General features: G+C 45.4%; 1 protein-coding gene across 1 annotated transcript; it reads right to left on the reverse strand.

The window, feature by feature from the left end:
* Positions 1 to 158: 158 nt before the first annotated feature.
* On the reverse strand, positions 159 to 26,158 carry carm1l (coactivator-associated arginine methyltransferase 1, like). Its single transcript, XM_042346812.1, has 14 exons — positions 26,116 to 26,158; positions 25,218 to 25,343; positions 17,774 to 17,880; positions 17,415 to 17,576; positions 15,602 to 15,706; positions 14,845 to 14,955; positions 9,962 to 10,139; positions 8,314 to 8,404; positions 6,285 to 6,366; positions 5,513 to 5,598; positions 4,773 to 4,862; positions 2,995 to 3,132; positions 1,405 to 1,494; positions 159 to 403 (listed from the first exon to the last, which is right to left on the reverse strand). The coding sequence occupies exons 1-14, from the start codon at positions 26,156 to 26,158 to the stop codon at positions 391 to 393; spliced, it is 1,422 nt and encodes a 473-aa protein (XP_042202746.1). The 3' UTR covers positions 159 to 390.
* Positions 26,159 to 26,682: the final 524 nt, after the last annotated feature.

Here is a 26,682-nt window from a genome sequence, read left to right on the forward strand (position 1 = left end):
GATATATGTATATTATAAAATTGTAAAATATGTATTTATATTACTCTGGGAGGCTTCCGCAGACGCAGGTGCCGGCTGGTAGTTTGGCTGTCAGTCTTTGGCCATTGCCAGGCGTGGTGGACCTGTATCTGACATGCCGCATGAATGTGGAAGAAATGTTGAAATTCACACACGGTGCGTTCGTTTATTTGCCGGTTTGAATACAGGCTCACCGAATGTCCAAGAAAAGGGAGATACGGTGGGTGACCAGGAGACCAGGTCACCAAGAGAACGGATTGCTTTCCGCCTGGATCTGGTTGGGTTGCAGTCCCGCCGCTGCCAGTTCTTTGCGAGTCTCTTGATCGTGAGATGTGCTGGTGTTGGTTCACATTGGGCTCTTTCGTTGGGGAGTCACTCGTAAGAACTGTTGATGATAAAATAAAATGGAGAGGGGAAAGAGAGAGAGAGAGAGTGAGAGGGTTGAACTATTTTCACCTGATTCCTACTCAAAGGTTTATTCTACTAATAGAACAGGTTTTTGAGGGGGTTTTAAAGCCCTTTTGCCATTGGAAAAAAAACCTTTCTTGACTTTAAAACAACAACGAAAATCACATTTGTACAGTGCTCTACAGTCATGGATGCGCACCCAAGCTGGGGGTGCACATCTTTGACTGTCCCAACAACAAAAAATACTCAATTCATCGCTGTGCACAATTGGTTGTCGGGTTTCGCCCACGAAATATACAGCCAATCCACTTTACAGTATATTCTACAAAGCACTTTGAAACATCTCAATGTCATAATAAGGCACTACATCAAATGCAAGGATTATTATTATTATTATTGTTGACAAAATTACTTCCCTTCCTCCAACACCGCACCTGGAAAAGTCTCATCTGTAAGGACTGCTAAAGCATCTTAACTTGTGTTTTTTCCTAACAGGATTCCCACCGGCCTCTGTAAGAACTGGCAGGGAGCACACTTCCACACTTCCAGATTAACACTTCCTGTTAATCGATTCATATTGTTTTTTAAGGAATCCTGGTAGAATTTCCGCAAATTCGATTCCACTGATTCTCTCTTGAGAACCCCATAGATCTGTACTCTTGCTCTCAGGTTTCTGCTTTCACCATCTCCCCAGGGATGCCTGTTCCATAAGTTTACTACTTACTCACTGAAGTAGTGTCAGCTAACCACTATTTTTTCACAGAGCTCGTTTTGCTTCTCAGTCTTTTGGTGATGTCCCTCCATGACACACCTTGGCTTGTCACCTGTTTCTCAATGAACAAATATGCCGCGACAATCCACTCTTAATGCTTCTTTTATATAAGCCAGCCAGGAGCAGCCCTCCTCCCGCACAGCCCAGCCTGGCGTTCTCACCCTGCATGCTCACATTTTAAGCAAATACACCATTGGAGTGCTCACCTGAAGAAGGGATTCTTTAAGTCTAGTATGTTGCCAGACTTGAAGCCCGTCTGGTCCACAATAGCCATGATGTGAATGTCGTAGCTCTGTCTATCACACAAAGCAGAGGGAGACAAGGGTCAATTATAGTCCACTTTCCACTCAGGGTTTCCACATATATTCCACATATTTGCCGGTCAGAGAGGGAGAGGTCATGGAACATTTGCCAGGAAGGGTGGTTGAGGCCATGACACTGGACTCATATGAAAACAGCTTGATGCTGTGATCTGGGGATGGTAGGGTGGATTTTCTGGAAGAATGAGAAAAGGGCCTTCTTCATTCAAACTAATCTTATGATAGGAAGGGACCATTCAGTCCCTCAAACCTGTTCTGATGGTTTACTAGATTATGATTGATCTTTTAATACCATATTCCCCTCCCTCCCCACCCAACATACACCCATTTATCTGTTCCCTTATTTTGCAGGTATCTAACAAGCTGCTTTTTAAACATCCCAATTGCTTCTGTGCCCTTCCAGCAATGGACGGCTTTTGTGGCAAACCACAAATACACCGTCACTACATTCTGCAGCTATGTAACCATTCTTATTACAGCAACAACAACAATTTGTTTAAGGTTTCGGGGGGTAGCGGCTGAAAGCACGACTGTCGATAATGCCCATCATCATTACAGTAAATGCTACAAAATGCTTTGAAGTCTTTTGACAACATGATAAGATCCTAAGTCAAATTAAAGGATTAATGTTAATAAATTATATTTAGATTGTAGCTTTGGAAGTGTAGTAAAGTGTTGATGGATTACAAAGAAATAATGTAGCAGTGCTTCTAGGAATATCTCGGTGCCTCCTCCTCCTCCCCTCCCTACCGGGAAGGGGGAGGAGTTAATTTAGGAGCCCACCCATTCTATTCCCAAATGAAACTCACATGCCCCTCCTTCACAAACCCAGGAACGTGATTCAAACGTGAAATTCTCTGTCACTAACTACTGTTGAGATAATCTGTAAATTCCTTTGATTTTTTGGGGGAAGTCAGTCGGGTGTTTGACACGTGTGGAAACCCATCACAATGCTTAAGAGTATCCAAACCAAACTGAGAATTCCATGCATCCCACCTACACGTGGAAATTGTTGGAATGGAATGTGCACTCTCTCCCTGGAGGGAAGCATCCTGCGAACCTAATTCTGGAAAGTATTTTGCCAGGAGCAGGTTGCCAGGAGCCAAGGCTTGAGGACCCCAGAGTGTGCGTTGGGGTAACTGCTGGAGTCTAACCAGCTAAAACCGCATCACTTGCAATTGATATTGGTTGTCCAGCTAGGATCACCCTACCAGTTAGGGCTTTGGCTTGCAGAAGTTATGAACTTGAAAACGAGGGATGTGAAATGGTCAGGAGCCTGGCGTTAGAACAACTGGTTTGTGAAGATCTTGACGTTCAACTGCAGTAATACCGTGCTGCCCTGCGTGTGGATAATTATAAAGGAGCCATTGTCCAAACCTTTACGTCTCTCCGTCCAGAGGCAAACACGGAGACAAGGCTCGGTGGCGGGGGGTGGGGATTGGTGAGATTGGCTACAGTTGCCCTTTCAGTTCTTACCTTTTATTGGCCACCAGCAGGACTCTCCCTGAGAATGTTTCTCCAGCTTTGGCAAAGAGCGGGGTCTGGAGCAGGCAACGAACCTGATACCAGTGTGTCAGGGGTTCTGTGGGAGATGTGGAAAGCCAGACTGTCTTTCTGATGGGGGTAAAGAAAACAAAATAAGATATTATTTTAGGGGGAAAATGCATTCCGCTATAAAACAACTGCAACATAAGAACTCCCTTCGATCGGTTGCTTTTTAACGTGTAAAGGAGGGAAACTGTTGTTCAGATAGACAATGTACCTCTTTAATTATACACAATTTCTTCATGTAAAATAGGAGAGAGACAGAGTGTGTGTGTGTGTCTATGAATCAGAGAGTTTTTGATTATTAATTTTTTTTTAGATAACATTCGTAGAGTGTGTAGCTATTACAGGAGATGTCTTTCATCATATTTGTAAATATTTTTGTCATCGATATGTGTAAACGTCTATATGGTTTGTAGTTTGAACATCTCGTATAGACGTATGAATAAGGACTTTTGATTCACCCTGTATTTGAGCGCGTGTCTGTGTATGTGACAGATAGAGCATGTGACTGTGTGTGAGTGTCAGTGTGTGTGTTTGTGTGTTGGAGAACATGTGTTTGTTTTCAGAGTGTGAGAGAAAGAAAGTGTTTTTGAGAGTGTACGTGCAAGATAGAGTGTGAGAGAGTGTGAATGAGTGTGCGCCAGTGAGCGTGTCTATCCATCAACATATGTTGGACTTTTCACCCCAGCAATTCCTCAGCTGCCATCATATATATTGATTCGCAACCCACACTGTGCTGACTTGGTCTCAGCAGCACAACCTCAATGTGGGGTCCATCTGGTTTCACTCACACCAGATACACTGAAGATGACTGAAGGAAGGTTTGGGGTAATTGCACACAACCTAACGCTAAACGTGGACCCCACTCGTCTGGGCAACTTCAGTGATGAAAACTAGGGGCGCACAAAGTTCATACCGAGTAAATCCCTCGCGGAAATGATCCGTATCCTACTCCTTTCCCTTCCCCCATGTGCCTGGAAACAGAATGTCAATCGAGCCAGCCCTCTTTGGTGGTCTCGGTAGTCCGGTTCCTGAGCCAGGCGGGTCCGCAGTACTCCAGGGCACTGCTGATCACAGCACAGCCAGGCTGGCTCATCGGCAGGACGTGGAAAGGTAAACCAGTCATTGGTAGCCCGGAATTATCCCACTCAACTCCTGTTAACCCTCCAAGTTATTATCTCAGGGGCCCCCGGCTTCAGAATAACTAAAGATCTCCACATTTCTCTCTTTCTCTGTGCCTCTATCAATCTGTCATGAACTCTCTTTGTGCCTCTCAATATTTCTCTCCTGCTCTTTAAGTGCCTCCTTCAATCTGTGTGCATTTTTGTGTTTTCTCTGTCTACGTTTCTTCCACCCTCTGTGTCTCTCTTTCCCCTTGTCTCTCTCTGTTTCCCCTCAGCTCTCTCTGTCTCCCCTCATCTCTCTTCCCTTGTCTCTCTCTCTCTCGCTCTCTTCTTTCCTTGTCTCTCGTTTTCTCCCTATTTCTTCATCCCTCTCGGCTCTTTCCTCTTCTTCCGCTCTCATTTTTCTCCTCTCAGTGTTTTGTTTCTGGCTCTCCCTGTTGTATGATGACATGTTTGGGTGGGGAATCAATTCGATGCGTTTGCCATAAATCCTATTCAATAAATCCCATAAAGACAGACAGCTAAGTGACCACAGGGGGGAGGGGGGTGGGGGGTGTCATAGAGAATATTTACTACACTTACTGTGAGCCCACAAAGGCTACATCAAACCAGAAAGCCAAGCCGTGGACAAGACCAGACTGGAGAATGTGGAAAACAAAGGGAATCTCCATTCTGCAGAAACAAAGTGAAACAAAATCTTTGTGAAATACTTTGCACCGGAGACAAGAGACCCTGGAGAGCCTATTTATTCTGAATCACACTTCATTCCCCCCTCCCCCCACTTCATGACTAACGCTCACACTCAACATTCCCAGCCTCTTGGGTTATTGTGCTGGGTTTTCCTGATTTTTGTTCAGTGCTATCCCCGCCCGCCTGTCCTTCAGGGGGACAGCAATGCACTTTCTTCTTCCATCACACCATAGCTTTGTTTTATAGGAATGGCGGAAAAGGCAGGTGTGATTAATCCATAAATAAATAAAGAGAGGCTGAAGCAGAAGGACTGAGGCAGGAAGTTCCAGAACACGTTTTGATGCGATCTGTAGTCTGAAATTAAGATGCATCTAATTTCTATTTCTCCCACAAAAATATGCAGTGAATCCACTTTACAATATATTCTGTGAAGCACTTTATGATGTCTCAACGATGTGATAAGGCAATAATATCAAATGGAAAGATTATTATTCTTATTTTATATGATACAGTGTACATTACAAAGGTAACTAGCTATTATTTAGTGTAGTATACAGCCTGGAAACTCACCAAGTCTGTACCGCATTTTCTTATCAATCAACAAAAGGTTCCTCCACCCATCATTTACTCACCGGTGCAAATCGTCTTCTTTGGATTCCAGGAAATTCACAGTGTACTTGACAGAGCGCGCCATCAGAATGACCACGTCAAAGGTATCCTGAAACAGAAGAGACAAGACACCTTACACCCACAGGCCTGGGAACTTCGGGTCACTTCCCTACAAGAGTATGAGTCAATGGGATTGGAGGCTACAACAACAACTTGCATTTATATAGCATTCGGGGCAGTGTCTCGGAGCGCTTAACAGTGGTAGAGTTTGATGGTGAGCCAGGTGGAGGGAGGAGGAGACTGTAAACACGGTCAAAGAAGGTTTTCAAGTTGTGATCTAAAAGAGGTGAAGGAGGAGGCAAGGTGGATGGATTGGAGGAGAGAGGTTCAGAGTTTTGGGGTGTAGTGGCTGAAAGCATGGCTGCCAATGGTGGAGCACAGGGGACAAGGGACAAGCATGAGGTCAGAGCCAGCCAAGCAGAGGCAGTGGGTAATGGAGTGGGGAGAAAGCGGGTCGGAAAAATAGGGAGGTGACGTGAAGGGATTTGTAGACAAGTGAGAGGATCTTGAAATCGATCCATTCTGTGATGGGGAGCCATTGGAGCCTGGCAAGGATTGGTGTGATGGGGGTGCAGAGTTTTGTGCGGGTGAATATACGGGTGGCTTTTAGAGGTGAGGTGCAGACTGAGATGATGGATCACACCTTAGGCGATGGTGGCTTCTGAGCTGGATGAACAGGAGCGGGACATTTACCGTCCTGGGACTAATTCCCATTCAGTCAGTGGTCAGACTTACTACGATTGGCTGCTTGAAGTACTCTTCCACAGCCGCACTGCGGAGACTAGAGAGATTAATCCCGTGGAAACACTGTTGGTACCTGCGGAGAGAGCACAGAGATCATCAGGCAAGGCAGCTTTTAGTGCAGGGATATAATACTTGCATTTATATAGCGCCCTTCACGCAGGATAGCATGTCAGAGCACTGCCCACTGGCGATGCTGCATGATGAGCCAGGGAGACGGGAGAGGGGGAGACATGGTCGAAGAGGTAGTTCTTAAGGTGGGGCTTAAAGCAGGATCAGAGCTATTAACATAACTAAGCCCATTCAGACCCAATAATAATAATCTTTGCATTTGATCTAGTGCCTTATCACGTCTTCGCGATGCCTCAAAGCGCTTCATAGAATATATTGTAAATTGAATTGACTATATATTTTATGGGTGAAATGCGGGAGCCAATTGCACACAGCAGTGTCCCACAAACAATTGTGGATTGAGTGACCAAATTATCATTATTTTTTTAAAAGAAATTATTACCCCTGGAAAAGCGATCCGCCAATCAATTAACAACCGGTTACTGCTTACTGCTAGGTAAACAGTGGCGTGTGGAGTAAGGAAACTTGCCCAACGTTTTCCCCTGGCCAACCCAGGATTAAAACCCAGGTCTCTTGCTTGCGAGGTCAGTGCTCTAACCACTGAGCTGCAGGACTCCATGGTTAACATAATACTTGCAGCTTAACATCCAAACTGCCACTGAACTGGTTAGCCCCGAATTGGCCTCCTCTGTTTCGTGTCTATGATTCCTCTCTGAGGAATGTTTCCTCATGTCCTCTCTCAGGGGACGTGAGGAAACTAGAGGAAGGAGCACAGCAGCGTGACTGTGGAAGCAAACAGATCTGAAGCAGCTCTGTGTACCTCGGCTCTTCTCTCTAGCTCTTGTTTGCTTTCTGTCACGGTGCTGGGAGAACACACCAAGAGACTGCACCGACCCTGTGTTATTGTTGGGAAGTTTCCTTGAACAATCTTGAAGCTGCTTTCAGTGGGGCTCTCCTCAGATCAGCTTTCAGTCAGGCTCTATTCAATCTCCCAGTTGGCACTGGGTTCACTCAGAGTCTGTCAGTGTGATGGCACTCGGCACAGTAGCGCCTCCCCCTTCACCCCTCCGATCCTCAATCCCCCCCTCCGTTCGACCATAAATGGCCCTCACTTCAACCCCTAGACACCTCTCCGCCCTTATCACTCAGCCCCCTCTCGACACCACTTTTCTGTTGACACCACTTTCCCCTTCCCCCAATTCCCCCTCCCAGTCCAACACTGGGGCAGCACTGCATTGGTGGATGTACCATCCTTCAAATGAGACATTACACTGAGGCTCCCGTCTGCCTGTAGCGTTACTTGAAAAGGGACGTGTGTTTTGTCCCGGCCAACAATCTCCGCCCATGTAAACTGTCCACTTACCTCAAGGCTGTTTGTGCGCGCAAAATTATTGCCGTATTTGCCTGCAATATACACAGTCACTACACTGGACAGCAATTGCCTGTGAAGTGCTTTGAAATGGTTTGACCTTACAGCCACCATAGACATGGGGTGATTCAGAGCGCAGTGAACGCCAGGAGCCTGTCTCTTACTGTGTCTTGGGGTATTTCATTGCTGTAAACATTTGTTTGGCTTCAAAATGAAGCTCCTCTATTCATGGACTGAGTACACTTTTCCTACCAAAGGGGTGGGGAAAAGGGACCACCCAGAAGGCATCCCTTATCCTGACGTTACCTACAGGCATGTTACGACTCAGTCCTCGTAATTTCCAAAATGCAGTGGACCGCAACCTTAGCGAGAAATCAGTTGCACAAAGCGTTCAGGCAAAGCGAGACAGATCATTCCTCTCTCCCACCTTATGTATTTTAGTGAAACGTTACCCAATTCCACTCAGTAAACAGCAGGCTGGCTTCCAACCATTCACAGAAAGGGGAACAACAAGCTTAACCAGATTTCTCTCTGTGCCCCTTCCCGTCACCCCACCCCACATACACACACACAAGAACATACCAGAAATTGGCCCTGGTGTAATGTTCCATGTAAAGCTGCTCGTCGGAAAACGGGGCCAAATGAACATCACCGAAGGTGGGAAACATCATCCCTGAGGAAATATACAGAGAGCAGAGTATAATAATAATAATAATTATAATAATAATCCTTGCATTTGATATAGCGCCTTATCACTACGTTGAAATGTCTCAAAGAGTTTTTTTTAAGGGATTATTACCCTGGAAAGCGATTCGCCAATTGACTAACAACCGGGTTCCTACTTCCTGCTGGTAAACAGAGGCATGTGGAGTAAGCAAACCTGTCTAAGGTTTCGCCGTGCCGGGGAATCGAACCCAGGAGCTGACCCATATGCTACAGGACTCCAAGAGTAAAGAAGCTGCCCCTCTGCTTAGCATCTGGACTGATTGCAAGTCAGTCAGGGTAAAACAGTGCATTGATCTCAATGTACAAGCCAACTAAAAGTTTGACAAATTGACAAGCATAAAGTGTGCGAGGGCATTGCCCCCACTCCATCAGGGCTCTTAACCTTCGGCCTCCCTCCCCCACTCTGACACTTTGTGATGAAGAAATTACCTTCGATGGAATTATAGAGGTGATCTGTGTCCTGACACTAACAGAAATTCAGGATTTGCTCTATGTACCCAGCCTATTGGAGCATCCAAGAATTTAGCAAATTAAAGTTGAATTTGGTCTTAACTCTGTATGCGTTGTGCTTACATGTGTCTGTGTGCGTGTATGTGTGTCTACGTGACTATGTGATGTGTGTTCGTGTGTGCACTTGCGTGTCTGTGTGCAAGCGTGTGTACATGTATCTGTGTGTGTATTCTGTTGCGTGTGTGTGTTCTGTGTGTATATGTCTGTGTGTATATCTGTGTGTGTGTATATGTGTGGGTCTCTCATCACACAGAGGATACAGTTCAAGATCGTGGTCCTCACCATCAACGCCCTCCATGGCATTGCTCATCCTTACCTCGGCGACTTTCTAACCCCCTACCAACCACCTGATCCCACCACTCAGCGGGCTCCAGCCAGCTTCACGTCCCCGCCTCGCCGGCCCACCTATTGGTGGGTGGGCCTTCTGCCACTCTGCCCCCACCCTCTGGAACTCCATCCCGCAGTCCCTCCACCTCGCCTCCTCCCTTGTCTCCTTCAAGACTCGTCTCAAGACCCTCCTATTTGACCGTGCTCTTGATCACCCTCCTTCCCTCCCTGCCCTCCACCCTCCCCAACCCCGACTCCCAGCTCGGGTCCAAAACACTGACTGTCCAGCGCCTTGGGACGTCCTCCCGACGTGAAAGTAATTTTGTTGTTGTTGTATCTGGATATTTGCGTGTGTCTGTATATTTGTGTGTGTCTATATATATGCGTTTATTTATATATATATATATATATGTGTGTGTGTGTGCGCAGGAAGCTGACCTGTCAGCACCAGACGTGTAATGACCGGTTTCCTGTGGATCCTCGGTACGCCCGGGACACCAGCATACACCGGTTATATCCAGACTTGTGCAGTACTGTATAACGGGTTCTGAGTGTGTACCATCATAATCAATCTCACCCGCTCACCTGAACTTGAATCAGGTGTCATTGACCCCCCACACAGGCCTGCCGTTTCGCGACGAGTAGAGTTAGGTCCGAGTGCACCTACCGTTTGGCTTCAACCACTTTTTGGCGTGGAGATAACTCTCAATCCTCCTCTCGTGAAATAACAAATAGCCCATAGGTTCCGAGATAATGATGTCCACCTTTTCGGGGATAGAAATCTCCTCGATTTTCCCTTCCAGCACCATCACCTGTTCGGAAAGGTTATTGCTTTTCACCAGTATCTGAAGACATGAAGAGAAGAACAGCATCTCAGGACAAATAGGAGATCACAATGTCTGTTGACCAACTCACACTGTGCCGATTATAATATATAATACTCCTTGCATTTGATATAGCGCCTTATCACGTCTTCTAGATGTTTCAAAGCGCTTCACAGAATATACTTTAAAGTGAATTGACTATATATTTTGTGGGGAAACAGAAGCACAGCAGTGTCCCATAAACAATCATGGATTGAGTGACGAAATTATTATTATTATTTTTTGGGGAGGTATTATTACTACTGGAAAAACGATCTGCCAATTGTCTGACAACCGGGTTCCTTTCTCACATTTGGTCTACTTACATAATTTCAGTCACATTTACACTGCACCACAATAGACATTTATACTGCACCACCACTGACATACTGGGAGGCACATATACGATAAACAAACAAATATACTACAAACAAACAAAGACTGAGAATACAAGCAAGAACATTTGAATCTCGCTCAACCTATCGCGAGTTCCTTGTATAAGATATTCACCGTCCTCAAGTAGCCCTACCAAAGTAGACCTGATATTGTAATTGTGGTTTATATAGAGCATTGACACTCACAATAAGGTTGAGTAACACACCCTGTCCGAGCTTCAGTAATTGCTCCAAACTACAAGAAGGACCATCATGGACAGGTCAAGTTACATTTCAAATCACTTTTCTCCTGAACTTTGCTCAATTATATAACCTTCATTTTCTAAACAAAGTTACTGCTTCCAACATTTAATTCCTTGACACTAACACCCCATTTAATAACAGCACTTGCGTTTGATGTAGCGCCTTTGAATGTTCAATCGACTTGAAGTGCTTCACATTAATTAACAACAACAAAATTACATTTGTATAGCGCCTTTCACACTGGGAGGACGTCCAAGGCGCTGGACAGTCATTGTTCGGACCCGAGCTGGGAGTCGGGATTAGTGAGGGTGGAGGGTGGGGGGGAAGGAAAGTGATCAAAAGCACGGTGGATTAGGAGGGTTTTGAGATGGGTCTTGAAGGAGGAAAGGGAGGGGCGAGGCAGAGGGACTGCGGGATGGAGTTCCAGAGGGTGGGAGCAGAGTGGCAGAAGTCCTGCCAATGGTGGGACAGGGGAGCCAGGGGACATGAATCAGACCAGAGCTCGCTGAATGGAGGGAGGGAGCAGGTTGGTAGGGGGTTAGGAGGTCGCAGAGGTAGGGAGAGCAAAGCCATGGAGGGCTTTGAAAGTGAGATCCAGGATCTTGAACTGTATCCTCTGTGTGATGGGAAGCCAGTGGAGTCGGATGAGGATGGGGCTGATAAGAGTCACGGAGCCTGGTGCGGGAGAGGACACGGGCTGCAAAGTTATGGATGATCTGCAGCCTATGGAGGAATGAGTTGGAGAGGTCAACAAGCAGGGAGTTTGCGTTGTCAAGCTTGGATGTTATCAATGCGTGTATGAGGGTTTTCGCAGCCTGTGGTGTGAGACAGTGGTGGAGTTGGGAGATGTTGCGGAGGTGGGGGAAGGCAGAGCGGGTCATGGTACGGATGTGGGGTAGAAAGGACAGTTGAGGGTCAAACAAGGCGCCAAGGTTCTGGACTGGCTTAGTAAGGTGGAGTGTGCCACTATGGATGGTGATGCTGTCAGTGCCTGAGTTGTGGAGGCGCTGACGGGAGCCAAGCAGGAGGACCTCCTAATTGGACCGAGGCCAACAACAAAAACAACTTATTATAGCATTTATATAGCGCACTTCATGCCGGACAGGGTTCTCAGAGCACTTAATTATTAATTGCTGAATGTATATTTTTGTGGGCAAAGGCAGGAGCCAAGTAATGTCTCACATACAGCCTTGAAGTCAATTACTAATTTTTCTGGGGTGTTGTTGGCCATTATGACTTGAGAAATTTTCTTCTCTTTTCGAACAGTGCCATGGGATCTTCAACATCTACCTGGACAGGCAGATGGGACCTCAGTTTAAAGTCTCATTGAAAGGATTTTACAATCCTTTGAAAACAAAAAGCTACTAAGCTAGTCAACAATAACTTGCACTTATTAGCTGTTTTTCAAGTTGGATGAACATCTTGAAGTGCTTAAATGAGAGACTAAACTAAGCATTGGCAGCCTGGCAAACTCAGTAGCACTCCCACCTCGGAGTCAGAAGGTTGTGGGTTCAAGCCCCATGTTGGGACTTTTAACTCAAACTCCAAGCTGCCACTCCAATGCAGTGCTCGGGGTGGGGAGGTGCTTATCGGAGGTGCCATCCTTTAGATGAGATGTAACAAATACACAGTCACTGCACTTCGCAGTAAATCCTGTGTAGTGCTATGAGATGTCCATCCCGACATGAAAGGCACTATATAAAAATGCACGTCTTAAGCATTGTCATCCAGAGTTGACATCTCTTTATAAAGCAAGAATGAAAAGAGGGCCTGACAGCCACCCTAGTTACAGCTTTCTCAGTAATATCTGAAGTGCAAAAAGTAATAAACAAAATAGCGGTGGGGCCAAGCCAGCAAGCTGCCTATAGGGAGAAAAGATCTTCTGTGGGATTATAATAATAACAATCCTTACATTTGAAAGAGCGCTTTACCATGTCACTGAGACATAAAATAAATACAACAAAGAAATTTTGGTGAGGCTAAAAATGTATGAAAATATATCTCAAAGTTCTTCACAGGATAGACTGTAAAGTTATGTTTATTAGATTATGGTGGTGTGAAGTACGTTTAATAATTCTTCCAGGAATGATTTCTGGCAATAAACTACAGCCTCCTTTATTCACAGTGCTGAGTGAGCCACTACATCAACCAAATGAGACAGATGTTGATATTATAAAACAGTGCAGCTGCCACAGACCAGTGCAGTCAAACAGACGACTGTGAAAACCACAGAGAAACTAGACACCGGGTGAACAGCTGCTGGCAGCAGCTAAAGGAGGCAGCAATATCTTCACCAACTTATTGCACTAAAAGTTAAACATTTCCTTATGATATAAAACAATAATCATTGTATTTGATATTGTACTTTATTACGCTCTCCACAGCGATGAAGTGAGTGACTGATTTTATTGGGGTGATTGTTGGCAAGGACACTTCCTTCACTTTTCAAACAGTGACACGTCCACCTGAACAAGCATACAGGACCTCGGTTTGAACCCAAGACCTCTGACTCAGAAGTGAGACTGTTACTAACTGAGCCATGCGACCATCTGCATATTTGTGTGTTTAAAGCATGTGCATGTATATATGCGCTTGACAGCAATTGCTCAAGACAAAGTTCTGTACGAAACGCAAGATATATCGTCAGCCGATATCCAAAGGTCTTTTGTAATGAGTTCAGTCAGGTAACTGATTTATTTCCCACCATCTCCTGCACTCGAGTGGAACAATGCTGACCAGCCAAGCTTGTTGGTATTAGTGTGATACCTGTATGTACAAAACATCTGTGAAATTTGCTTTCTTTTTAAAAAAATCGAAAACTGCAAGCCTCAAAACACACTGCGGTATCTTTCTGGAAAGGCTAAGGTCTTGGCCTGGACATCTGGAAAAGGTTTATCTTACTTCACCTTGTTGGCTGACGGCTGACAGGACTTGCCTGACCGTGAAGCCCCCTCTCCTGTAGGGCATCGGCTGCTTCCTGTTTATTCACGTGCTCTGAGTACACGTGGTTGTGCTCGGGTTGTGGATGAGTCACATTGCTGATTCACTTGAGCAGTAGAGTGGCCAGTCCAGGCATCTAAAGCAATGGGCTGAGAGAGGCCAGTAAACCCCCAAACTATAGTACAAGCTACAAGTGACTGCACAAGCTGTAAACCACAGCACCAGCTACTGTGGCCATGACCCTTTATAACACGGTGCTTTAAGTCCACAAAAAGAGACCTCGTGCTACACAGGTCATTTTATAATAATAATAATCCTTGCGTTTGATATAGTGCCTTATCACATCGTTGAGATTTCTCAAAGCGCTTCACAGAATATACACAAGTGAATTGACTACATTTTGTGGGTGAAATGCGACAGCCAATTACGCACAGCAGTATCCCACAAACAGTCATGGATTGAGTGACCAATTTTTTTTTGAAGGGCTTATGACTGACCCCCGGAAAGCGATCCATCAATCAACTAAGAACAGAGATTCTATTTACTGTTAGGTAAACAGAGGAGTAAAGAAACTTGCCTAAGATTTCACCCTGCCTGGGAACCAAACCCAGGTCCTCCCGCTTGCTAACCACTACGCTACGTGGAGTCCTGTAGCTCAGTGGTTAGAGCACTCGCTTTGCAAGTGAGAGACCTGAGTTCAATTCCAGGCAGAGGGCGAAACCTTGGGCAAGTTTCCTTACTCCACACACCTAATAATAATACCTCCAAAACCAAAAACAATAATAAATTGGTCATTTTCAATCTATGACTGTTTGTGGGACATTGCTGTGCGCAATTGGCTGCCGCGTTCGCCCACAAATATACAGTCAATTCACTTTACAGTGTGTTCTGTGAAGCGCTTTGGGACGTCCTCCCGACGTGAAAAGCGCTATATCAAATGCAAGGATTATTATTATTATTATTATTACAGGACTCTATATCAAGTTGCTCCAGGACTACAGTCCGGTTCCTCAAGTCGCCAATGATCACATTAACGTGTTGCGGGGAGACTGTGTTAAAAGGTATTGCACGTGTCCGTGTTAATGTGTGGTGGTGTGTCCAGGTAGTACCTCGGCATACTTTGACATCGCGCTGCCTTCCACAGCGTAGACCTTTCTCGCTCCTGCCTGAACAGCGAAGAATGAGAGGATTCCTGATCCACAGCCGACATCCAGAATAACCTGTGATGACAGGACAGTTAGGTATTGGTCAGCACCCTCTCGCTCCCAGGTAATCAGTAAAGCCGTCCTCCGCAGCGGTTACTGTGTGCCAGTTTACACACCGGATAGAAGGGCAGAGGAGAGCTTTGCACTTTTGTTGGCAGTTGAGGGTGGCGCTATTATGTACCTCATCTGGGCACCAACAGATGGCAGTAGAGTGATGGGGCACAGGTCTGAGGAATTCTCCACCTCAACCACAATGCTGGGCTGCTCCCCTTCATCCCACTGGTGGATTGGTAGCCCCAAAGGCTTGTGGTATAAAATAGGGGCACTGGGGAGACAATCATGGGGACGCTTCAGAGTCAATCATGAGGGATTGTTGGGAGCCAATCATCGGGGTGCAAGACAGATAATCATGGGGTCCCTCAAGAAATGTCCCGATTTATATAGCCAGTCCACCACTGACCACTGAAACCCCTCCGAAGAAGCTGCACTCTTTTCTCCCATCCAACAATCTATCGGTGGAATTTCCACGTGTAGGTGGGATGCATGGAATTCTCAGTTTGGTTTGGATACTCTTAAGCATGGTGATGGGTTTCCGCATGTGTCAAGACACACTACTGACCAGATTTTTTTCCCCTCTCCTGTCAAGCTCTCCCAAACTCACCTTATCTTTGAAATCCACATGGTTCTCCAGTATAGCTCTCTGGTACGTGGCTGTCCCGATATAGTCCTGCAGCGTGTTCTGTTGTTGTGATAAACAGCCATGAAACTAAGAGAAAAAGAGCATTGCCGTGTGGCATTATTTCCTGCAGGATGAGACAGGACATTCAGGGTTGTTTGGTCTTGTGGTTTTGACAAAGCCATAGACACATGAACATTTACGGAAGGAAGTCTCTCTGCCCAATGGAGCCTACTGTCCATTCAATCCCACTGCCCAGCCCTATCCCTGCAACCCTTCAAGCCTCTATCTTTCATGTACTTGTCTACTACCCTCTCGAAACCCGCAATGGATTCTGCTTCTCCCATCTTACTTGGAAGAGCATTCCACGACCCAACAACAATTTGAATGAAAGAGAATCCTCCTAAGCTCTCCTTTCGCTCCTTGCCTTTATTTACTTACCAGTAACACTGAGAGCTTGAATTTCCGAGATTTCCAAAAGGAATTGGTAAACAGGGAACATACAGATACCAGATCTGTCACAGGCTGACCCTCCTCCTCAGTTTCCACTTCTGGATTGCAACTGCTGGGACATCGTGTCCGACCGGAGGTTCAGATCCCTTATTTACCAATCCACAGCCGATCACAGATCTGTACTTCTTCGCTTACCTCACACTGAGCTGTACGCTCCCAGTCCCAAGCTCTCCACTGTTAGCTCATTCGAAGTCTGCAACTTGCATTTGTATAGTGCTATCAAAATGAAAGAATGCCTCAAAGCACTTTTTTAAAAAAAAACAAAGAATATGGAGCTAAAGGTTATTCGTAAGTAAGAGGAGATAAATTATAAGATAGTCAGTCGGATTTCTAATAGGAAGTTTAGGAAGATAAAGTTTCAGTTATATGGAGAGACTAGAGAGGATGGTATTGTTCTCCTTAGAACAGAGAAGGTTAAGGGGAGGTTTAATAGAGGTGTTCAAACTTATGAGGGGTTTTGATAGAGTAAATAAGGAGAAACGGTTTCCTCTGACGAGGACCAGAGAGGAGTCAAGGAGAATTTTTTTTACCCACAGAGAGTTGTTATGGTCTGGGATGCATTGCCTGAAAGGGTGGTGAAAGCTGATTCGATGGTTGCTTTCAAAAGGGAATTGGATATGTACTTGAAAAGGAAAAATTTGCAGAGCTATTAGGGTAAGAGCAAGGAGTAGGACTAGTTGGATAGCTCTTTCAAAGAGCCGGCATAGGCACAATGGGCCGAATGGCCTCCTTCTATGACTGTATGGTTGGTGAAAGGGTGGAACTTGCTTCAGGAAGCTGCAGATGAGGCAAAAAGTATCAATGTATTCAAGAGAAAACTTTATGCATACTTGAGGGAGAGGGTATAGCAGGGGTGGGAGCTCTCTTGTAGTATAAACCCCAGCATGAACGAGTTGGACTGAACAGTCTGCTTCCGTGCTGTATCACTATGTAACTCTTTGTAAGATGGTAAATAGGACGTAGAAAATAAACCCAGAATAGTTGCACATAAGCCAAGACAGTATGACCAGAATGTGCAGGTTCAGGGGTTGTTAAACGTAATCTTTGGGATAGATACCACCAGGGAGTGTTCCTTTACACAGGGGAGTAACCAACAGCTGGTACAGGATATCAGGAATGGTGGTAGAAAGCAGGAATTTGGGAGTTGGTACAGTGGGTGTCCTATAAGAGTAGGAATCCCTTCCCTATCTTACCAGTAGACACATTATTAACAAAGCTCTTTCAAAAAAATTACTACTCCTTATTAAAAAAAACAAAGCTCAGGGTTGAACTGAGCCGTACAGACCTGGGACAGAGCTTCTTCTTCTGAACCCACTCCATCCTTCCTGGCCTGCTTCGTGTTCCCTGCCCCCTCCACTCCACCGTCAGTGGGTAGGCTTTCAGTCACTTTGCCCCTGCAACTTCCTTCCACCTGATCTCCCACTTTGCTCGAACTCCCACTCCGTCTCTGTGAAGCACTTTGAGTCATTCTTCTGGGTGAAAGGCTCTGCACAAGTGCAGGTTGCAGATCTTGTCATTTGTGTTAAGCTTGTGTTACATGGTTACAGCCGGTAACACTGGCACAGTATTGGGTTCTAACACTGGCACTGTCTACCCAGCAGCTGTTCCTCTGGCCATATGGTCGTCTGACTGTCTGTCTCTTACCTGGAAGTATTGTGAGGCAGACGCATCCTCTGTCCTTTCGCTGATTGCTGAGCTGGCTTTACTGGAGTTTTTATGAACTTTTAACGAATTATAAAATGTAGAGAACTCTGTGGATGAAAAAGAATATTGTTAAGTTCCAATATTTGTCAGCTCTGACCTTTGCTTTTACCCACCAAGCCATTTCTCAGCTTAGTTGGCTGGGTGCTTCCCTGTTTACTTATTATAATAATAATCATCATCATAATAATAATCCTTGATTTGATATAGCTCCTTATCATGTCGTCAAGACATCTCAAAGAACTTCACAAAATATACTGTCAAGTGGATTGACTGTATATTTTGTGGACGAAAGGTGGCAGCCAATTGCGCACAGCAGTGTCCCACAAACAGTCGTGGATTGAGTGATCAAGTTATTATTATTTTTTTTGAGGCATTATTACCCTCGGTATCTGATTCTGTAGGTTCTGTGACTGGCGTTGAAACAGCCATGAAGTGAATGACCAGTCTTATCTGGGGAGACGGGAATTGTTGGCCCAGACACCGGGAGAAACTCCCTTCCCTTTTTAAACAATCCCCACAGGATCTTTCAACCTTTCACTGCGTGGTACAAACAATGGGACATTCAATCAGACAATGATAAACTGTGAACAGCTCCACAGTACCATCTGAACTCTCTTCAGATCTGTCAACATTCCCCTCACTGGTGTTGTTTATTAAACTCTATACAGATGGAACATGCGAGTGAGGGTTCGAGATTTGCCAGTTCTGCGCCTGAGGTGCTAACACAATCAGCAGAGAGAAACATCAGGGTCCCACATTAAAAATCCACACAGCTTTCAGCTACTTGCCATGATCCTGGGGGAGGAATTCCAGTTACTCAATTTTTCTCAACATTTCGGAGCATCCCGAACATGGCACGTTGCTGAACTCAGTCCTAACTTGAATCCTGTTTCCTGTAGTTCTTAAAAAGAGGCTTAGGTGAACAGAGAAATCAAGGGGATATAATGCCTTCAAATCTGAGGCTGTATTTAAGAATGAGCCAGATGGTTGTGGGTTCAAGCCCCACGTCAGGACTTGAAACCACATACTTTAAAATGACACTCAAATGCAGTGCTGGGGGGGTGTTGCATTGTTGGAGGTGCCATCCTTCATATGAGACGTTCAGGTGGACATTAAAGATTCCATGGCAGTAATCAAAAAGAGAAGGGAGTTTCTCTCAGTGTCCTGGCCAATAATTCCCCAAATAAAATTGGTCACTCACTCTATGGCTGTTTGTGTGACACTGCTGTGCACAACTAACTGGCTGCTGGATTTCACTCAAAAAATGCACAGTCCATCCACTTTACAGTTTATCCTATGAAGCGCTTTAAGACATCTCAACAACATGATAAGGCACTATATCAAATGCAAGGATTATTTTTATGTGCCAAATTCTGGATGATCTGAAACAACAGTTCTTCAACATAACATGTTGATGCCTTTCACAATAGGAGGAGATCTGAAAGAGCTTCACAGGATTTACTGCAGTCGCATCCCACTATAACACTAATGCCTACATGCCTTGGATTAGCCCACCTGTTCTATTTATAAAGACTGATACTCCATCTGATGTGGTCTGGTCTGGTGTGGTATTCCCCCTCCACCCAAGTTCTAGCTGTCTAGGCTCTGATTTTAAGGTTCCCCCTTGTAACAGATCTCTCTTCCAAGGGGAAAGGTCATCCATGATCTAACCTGTCACTTCCTTTTCCTTATTTTAAACACTTCAATCAAATCACTTCCTTTCCTCTTTATAAAAAAATTCCCAATCTAGCAGGCTTCTTATCATAACTTGGCCCCTTCATATATTAAGGTAATGAACCATTGCGGACACTCTCTGAGGCTAGTAAAAATCCTTCATAAGTTTGATTCCCCAAAACTGATCACATTATTCCAAATGAGGTCTGACCAGCCCTCTATATAACTGCAGTAATACCTCTTTGCTATTACATTTCACACCTCTAGTACTGAAGTCCCATTTGCTTTATTGACTGTTTCTGCATGTGTGAATTCGATTTTAGTTTAAAGTCTAGGGCCTTCAACCCCTAGATCTGTCTGCTCATCTACCCCTCCTAGAGCATCCCCATTCAGAATATAAGAATAAATACAATAATACTTGTATTAGATACCACCTCATGGTGTTGTCTAAACATCTCAAGGCACTTCGCAGGATGTACTGTAGAATGCAGTGACTGATTATTTGTGGGTGAACGTGGCAGTTAATTTTGCGCACAGTAATAACCCACAAACAAAAAATGCCCAATTTTATTTGGGGAATTGTTGGCCAGGACACCAGGAGAGAGAAACTCCCTTCTCTCTTTGAATAGTACCAAACTTTCACTTGAACAGGCAAACAGGGCCTCAGTTTAACATCTTATCTGAAGGACAACCTCACTGACAAACCAGACCCCCTCACCCCCTGTACTGCATTGCAATATCAGCTATGTCTGTGAGCTCAAAGACCTGACGTGGGGTTTGAACCCACAACCTTCTAACTCAGAGGCGAGAGTGCTACCAACTGAGTCAGGCTGACATTTGCTCTCAATCTCTGAGACAAGGCAGTATCTCAGTAAGTTGTAATGAAATGTGGTAATTGGTAATTGAGAAGAGCAAATGGTAGGTCTGAAACCTTCAGGCTCAACCACTGTGCTGACAACAGTATGGGGAGCGAATGTTTTTATTCCCATCAATAGTGTTATTGACAGAGGCATGCTTCCTTAGGTTCAGACACTCTTTACAGCAAAGAGCCAACAACCAAATATCCATGACTGTACAGCAAGTGCCTTTGTTATTCCTAATGCTGTCCAGTGGCTTGTGACGTCCTCCCAAAGTGGAAGGTCTTATATAGTGAAATCTATTTTTATTAATGCAGTATTTGAAAAATCTAAATCTCTTCGCCGCTCTCACACGGCAATCACCAACTGAGCAACTTGCAGTTCTTTTATTTGATCAGGCGGGTGTCTTAACACATTCAGAAACCCACCACCATACCTAAAGAATATCCATTTGGTTAGCCACCCACATTTCCCTATGTCTGGAATGGAAATGCATGCTCTTTGCCTGGAGGGACACACTCTGCTTACCTAAGTCCAGAGAGTATTAGGCGCAGGTTGGCAAGAGCCAAGGCTTGGGGATCCCAGAGTGTGCATTGAGATACTGCTAGAGTCAATCCACCTAAAACCACATAGCTTGCCATTGATATCGCTCTCTGGCAAGCTTTCCCACTGCTTGTCCAGCTGGGACCATCCTACCCATTAGGGCTTTGGTTTGTAGGGTTAACAGGAGCTGAATTGGAAGCAGCCCTTACACTCAATTGCACTTACAGCAGCTTGAGAACGGTGTGGGAATTCAGACCTCCCAATGCAATAACACTGCTAGTCTGGCAGGTACAGTAGGAACAGTCACAGGGGAAACTATCACAGGGGAAACCATGCAGAAGTAGCCAAAAAGAGTGGAGGCAATAAATCCAGCCTAATGTGGCTTCACGACCTGCACAGCGTGTGAAAGATATTGTGATCCTTCCAGTATATAACAGACCTGCAGCCAGCAGTTCTTTTTCTGTACAGGTTGTGCTGGCCTGCTCAGGAGCAAATTGCACGATTCCCAAATTGAGAAGAGTGGTTCCCACAGGATCCCGGATCTGTCCCTCAAGGCCTCTGCTCGGACTCTGGGAGCCTCCTCTGGCAAGCTTCACCGAGGTCAGCACTGAGATCGGTGTCCGAGCGGAACTCCAATGAGTCACCACAAAACACATCTGGACACGGGCAGGAATGAGGCGTCAATGAATCTGGCACTTTAGAATCCCAGTTACCCACTGAGCCCCATAATGATTAAAATAATATTAATTCTTGCAATTGACCCAGCGCTTTATGACGCCATCAAGACGTCTCAAAGAGCTTCACAGGATACACTATAAAGTGATGTGACCATATGTGTTTTGTGGGTGAAACACCTTGATAAAGGCTTGGGTCTAAGTTCTTCCTGAATGATGAGCCGACTATGTGGTTTTAGCAGGTTAGATTCCAGCAGTTACCCCAACGCACACTCTGGGATCCCCAAGCCTTGGCTCTTGCCAAGCTGCGCATAAAACTTTCAGGAATTAGGTAAGCAGAGAGAGAGTGCGCATTCCATTCCAACAATCTATCTCTGGGATTTCCATGTGTAGGTGGCATCCAGTTTGGTTTCGATGCTCTTAAGCATGGTGATGGTTGTCAACATGTGTCAGACACCTCGTTGACCAAAACAAAAATGAGCCAACTGGTTACCAAGTGAACACTCCAACATGGTGTGGGGGGAGGGGGGGAAGGACCCAGGCATGCCTGCCATTAACCCTCAGGACTCCGCTCAGATATCAAACTCAGTAAGTACAAATGTCCAAATCGCTGTCCAGCGCCTTGGGATGTCCTCCCGACGTGAAACACACTATACACTATAATTACTATATATGTAATTTTGTATTGTATTGTGTGTGGAGTCCTGCAGCCTAATGGTTAGAGCACTTAGGACAAGCAAGCGGACCTGGGTTTAATTCCCAGCAGGGCGAAATGCTAGAGAAGTCTCCTTACTCCACACACCTCTGTTCACCTAGCAGCGAGTAGAAACCCGGTTGTTAGTTGATTTGCAGATTGCTTTTCCGGGGGTAATAATAAAAATAAAAAATGAATAATAAATTGGTCACTCAATCCACAACTGTTTGTGGGACACTGTGCTGTGCGAGTTTCGCCCACAAAATATACAGTCAATTCACTTTTCAGTATATTCTGTGAAGAGCTTTGAGACATCTCAATGACGTGATAAGGCACGATATCAAATGCAAGGATTATTATTATTATTGAGGCGGGATTGTGGCTAAAGGAGAAGCCAGGCAGCAGATCGATGTTGGAGCGAGCCACGTCCCGGATACCTGCAGGATTTAAGTTTTTTGGGACTTGCTCATGGCATTGTTGAGAAATCGCTGATGAGGTTCCCAGCGACCGGAAAGACGAGGAGCAATAGAGGGCAGACAGACTGGCGCATCTGTAAGCCAGTCTGCTGTATGTTTATTGTTAAACAGTGATTCCCAGGCGAAGCACTTGTTTAATTTATTGCCGCTTTCTGACAAGAGTAGATAAGATGCACTGAATATATTGCTCCTCAGAGCACCCGGACGGCAGCGATTACACTTAAGAATTGTAGGGGATATTGGGCCGTGCTCCCCGCTGTTTAACTGATGAATGCGCAGTAAAGCAGCGGTCACAGGCCCAGATAAATGGATTCCATATGTTTCTCCTCTATGACCCCAGGTCTCCCAATGCCTGCTGGTAAATGTCAGCGTCCTGTACCCAGAGCCCGTGCCCGAGTCACTGCCTGACTTTACCACAAATCAATAGCATCAAGTCACTGTAATAATAATAATATTCCTTGCATTTAACAAGGACTTTAGTTTTTCTGTGTTTATTAATTTCATTTTTTTTAGAAATTTCGAGTTCTATGTATGTAGTTATTATTATTGTCCAAAAATTGGACAGTTTCAGGGCTTTCAGTTACTGTAATGAGACAATTCAGACGTGCCTGCAGAGCATTCTCCTCCTCCATTACGCAGGTGTGTCTGGTGAAGTGTATGTATGTGAGAGGAGGGAGGCATTGCACAGGTGTGAGTGTGCCTCTCTTTGAGAGAGACACACGTGCGTGCGTGTGCGACTGTGTGCGTGAGTGTGAGCAGAAATACTGGAGCCCATGTCCTGTAAATGTCCATTAGCAGGATGACACCAGTGGCTTTTGGGTGGAGGCCAGGAAACCAGTGTGAAGGTGTGAACAGCTCATTGCTTGCCCATCTCACACCTGGGTAACGGGAAGATAAGACTACCCTGTGCCTGGGCTGACCTTTCTTTCTCTCACCAATGTGCTCCCCTCCTTTTTTCTTCTATTCCTCTACTTTGTTCGGTCAGCAGGGTGTCTGGCACATGCGCAAACCCATTATCATAATAATAATAATAATTCGCCCACAAAATATACAGTCAATTCACTTTACAGCGAAGCACTTTGAGTCGTCTCGAAGATGTGATAAGGCGCTACACCAAATGCAAGGATTATTATTATTTTATTATTATTATCATATCTAAAACCGACTGAGATTTCCACAGATGTATGCCACCAATGCATGGAAGTTACTCTGTGTCACACAAAGAGTAGTAGAAATCTGGAACTCACTCCCTCAAAAGGCTGTGGGTGCTGGATCCATTCAGATTTTCAAGATGGGTGTATAGATTTTTGTTAGGTCAGGGTATCTAGGGATATGGGCAAAGGCGGGTAAATGGAGTTGAGGTACAGGTCACACTTTGACCCATTATCCTACATGAAAGGTGCTACAGTGCAGCCTCGCTGCAATCCTTTTAGAACTAATTTGGTTATAATGTAGTCACAGAGTGGATCCCAGCAGCAAACAGCAAGTGACGTTGCTAGTGACCTGACAATCTGGAAGTTGGCCATTTTAACTTCCCTTGTTTAAAACGTGCCTGCCTGCCAGATCATCAAGGTGCCACTGATATCACTTCCTGCTTGGCACACACACCCCAAACAGGAAGAGATGTCGGCAAGGAACCAGTGACTTGCAAGATAAGCAGGAGAACCAGCCAGAGTGTAGAGTGAAAGGGATGAAACCAGCTACTGCACCTCGCTAAATGAATTGTGACCACCACGGCATAACGGCTCCACTGGACATGGATACAGATTGTGGTTTTATTGCTCTCCAGTACTGCATCCAAGTGGCCATTATAGATGTTTAAGGTTTAACACTGAATATCATAAAGGCCTGATATCTACAGGGCTCACTGGACAGTGATGAGGAGTAGGAGATTTCTGTACCCCAGGGCCATGACGCCTGACTGACTTACCCTCCCTACCTCAGCTCAAATTGACTGCCGTGTTCTCTCACAAAAGACAAAATCACTACACTTTACAGTGGAGTCCAGTATCGCAGTTGTTAGCGCGTTCACCTCACAAGTGAGAGGTCCCAGGTTCTACCCTCGGCAGGGCAAAACCTTCGGCAAGCTTCCTTACTCCACAGGCCTCTGTTTACCTAGCAGTAGGTAGGAACCCGGTTGTTAGTCGATTAGCGGATCACTTTCCGGGGGTAATAGTCCCTCCCCCCAAAAATTGGTCAATCAATCCATGACTATTAGTGGGAGAGTGCTGGGAGCAATTGGCTGCCGCATTTTACCCACAAAATAGACAGTCAATCCACTTTAGAATATATTCAGTGAAGTGCTTTGAAATGGCTCAATGACGTGTTAATGCGCTATATCAAATGCAAGGATTATTATTATTATTATAATTTCCCGTGAACCGGCTCGAGACGTCCTTTTGATGTGAAAGGAGCTGTACCTAACGTGAATTATTGTTGAATGGCTAAGAGGCAGTGAACACTCACCGTTGGATGACCTAAACTGTAGCAGCACGCTGCTGTAACCCACTGTGATGAGAAAAGCTTGTTTCCCTACTCGGCAGCTTTCCGTCTCCCGGCTCATGACACATTTGAACACGCACATGCCATCTCCTGAAAGAAACAGAAGTCAGGTCAAGATTCAGATTACGCCTTCGTTCCCGTTTGGTTTACACTCAATAGCTGGTAGCGTCCCAGAGCGCTTGACAGTGGCTGAGCACGATGCCGAGCCAGGGAATGGGGGAGGTGACCGTAGGGATGATCGAAGAGGAAGGTCTTCAGGCACGACCTGAATATAGGGAGGAAGGGGGCAAGGCAGAGGGATGGAGGGAGAATACTCCAGAGTTTGCAGGCGTAATGGCTGAAAGCGTGGCCACCAATGGTGGAATGGAGGGCACGAGGGACAAGCAGGAGGCCGGAGCCAGTCGAATGGAGGCAATGGGTAGTGGAATGGGGAATAAACAGGTCGGACAGGTAGAGAGGTCCAAGGGCCTGAAGGGATTTGAAGACGAGTGAGAGGGTCTTGAAATCGATCCATTCGGTGACAGGGAGCCAGTGCAGCCTTGCTTGAACTAGTGTGATGGGGATATGGAGTATAGTGCGGTTGAGAATGCAGGCGACAGAGTTTTGGATTAACTGGATTTTGTGGATAGTTGAGCTGGGGAAACCGGCGAGGAGGACATTTGAATAGTTGAGGTGGGAGGTGATGAACGCATAGATAAGTGTTTCGGCTGCATTTGGGAGACAGACGTACAGACAGAAACACACAGGCCGAGATAGATATACACATGAACACACACACAAAATCACTGCTCAAGCCTAGAAAACACCCACGTCAGCATGGGTGAAGAATTACTGTGAGCCTTTGACCTCACTGTACACTTGCCTGAGCCAGGCTGAGCTCTCTTTGTCCCTGCGGATCTGATCATTCCGACAATGATGACATCTGCCTGGTGATCTCTGTGTTAACTCATTCACAGTGTCTCCTGTTTGGCTCGGGCCTGTCTTTGCTCATCGGATAATGAAGGTGGAAATAGTTTGAGGAACGGATAAAATCATCCCCCGAGCTGGATGCGGCCCACGGGCCACCAATTGGACCACCTTGTTCTATGGCAATTGTCAACTATTTCTCCCCATAACAACAACTCTGGCATTTGATTTAGCACCTCATCGCGTTGAAACGTGAATAACACTTCATAGATGACTAATTTTTATTTGGGAGACTGTTAACCAAGGAACCAGGACACCCTTCTCTTTTTGAATACAGTAAAACTCACATAAGTCTTATCTTTATACATCGGATAATCCCCTAAACCGTACATTCACCCAAGTCCCATTCAGTTTACTATCAAAGCCACTTAGATTTATTTGCACTACTCGTATTAATCACCTCCCAACTCGAAAAGCTGCTCCCCTATGCTCTATTACTCCCACACTTACCGGCTGCATCGAA

Source organism: Callorhinchus milii, unplaced genomic scaffold, assembly GCF_018977255.1.
Source record: "Callorhinchus milii isolate IMCB2004 unplaced genomic scaffold, IMCB_Cmil_1.0 Scaffold1, whole genome shotgun sequence".
Taxonomy (NCBI): domain Eukaryota; kingdom Metazoa; phylum Chordata; class Chondrichthyes; order Chimaeriformes; family Callorhinchidae; genus Callorhinchus; species Callorhinchus milii.

Coding starts and splice junctions, on each gene's coding strand:
- carm1l (XM_042346812.1), bottom strand. CDS start 26,158: ATGATCAGATCCGCAGGGACAAAGAGAGCTCAGCCTGGCTCAG. Junction 17,577..17,773: donor CTGCCTCACAATACTTCCAG/GTAAGAGACAGA, acceptor AGTGCTTCACAG/AGACGGAGTGGGAGTTCGAG. Junction 3,133..4,772: donor GTAGCCTTTGTGGGCTCACA/GTAAGTGTAGTA, acceptor TACCCCCATCAG/AAAGACAGTCTGGCTTTCCA.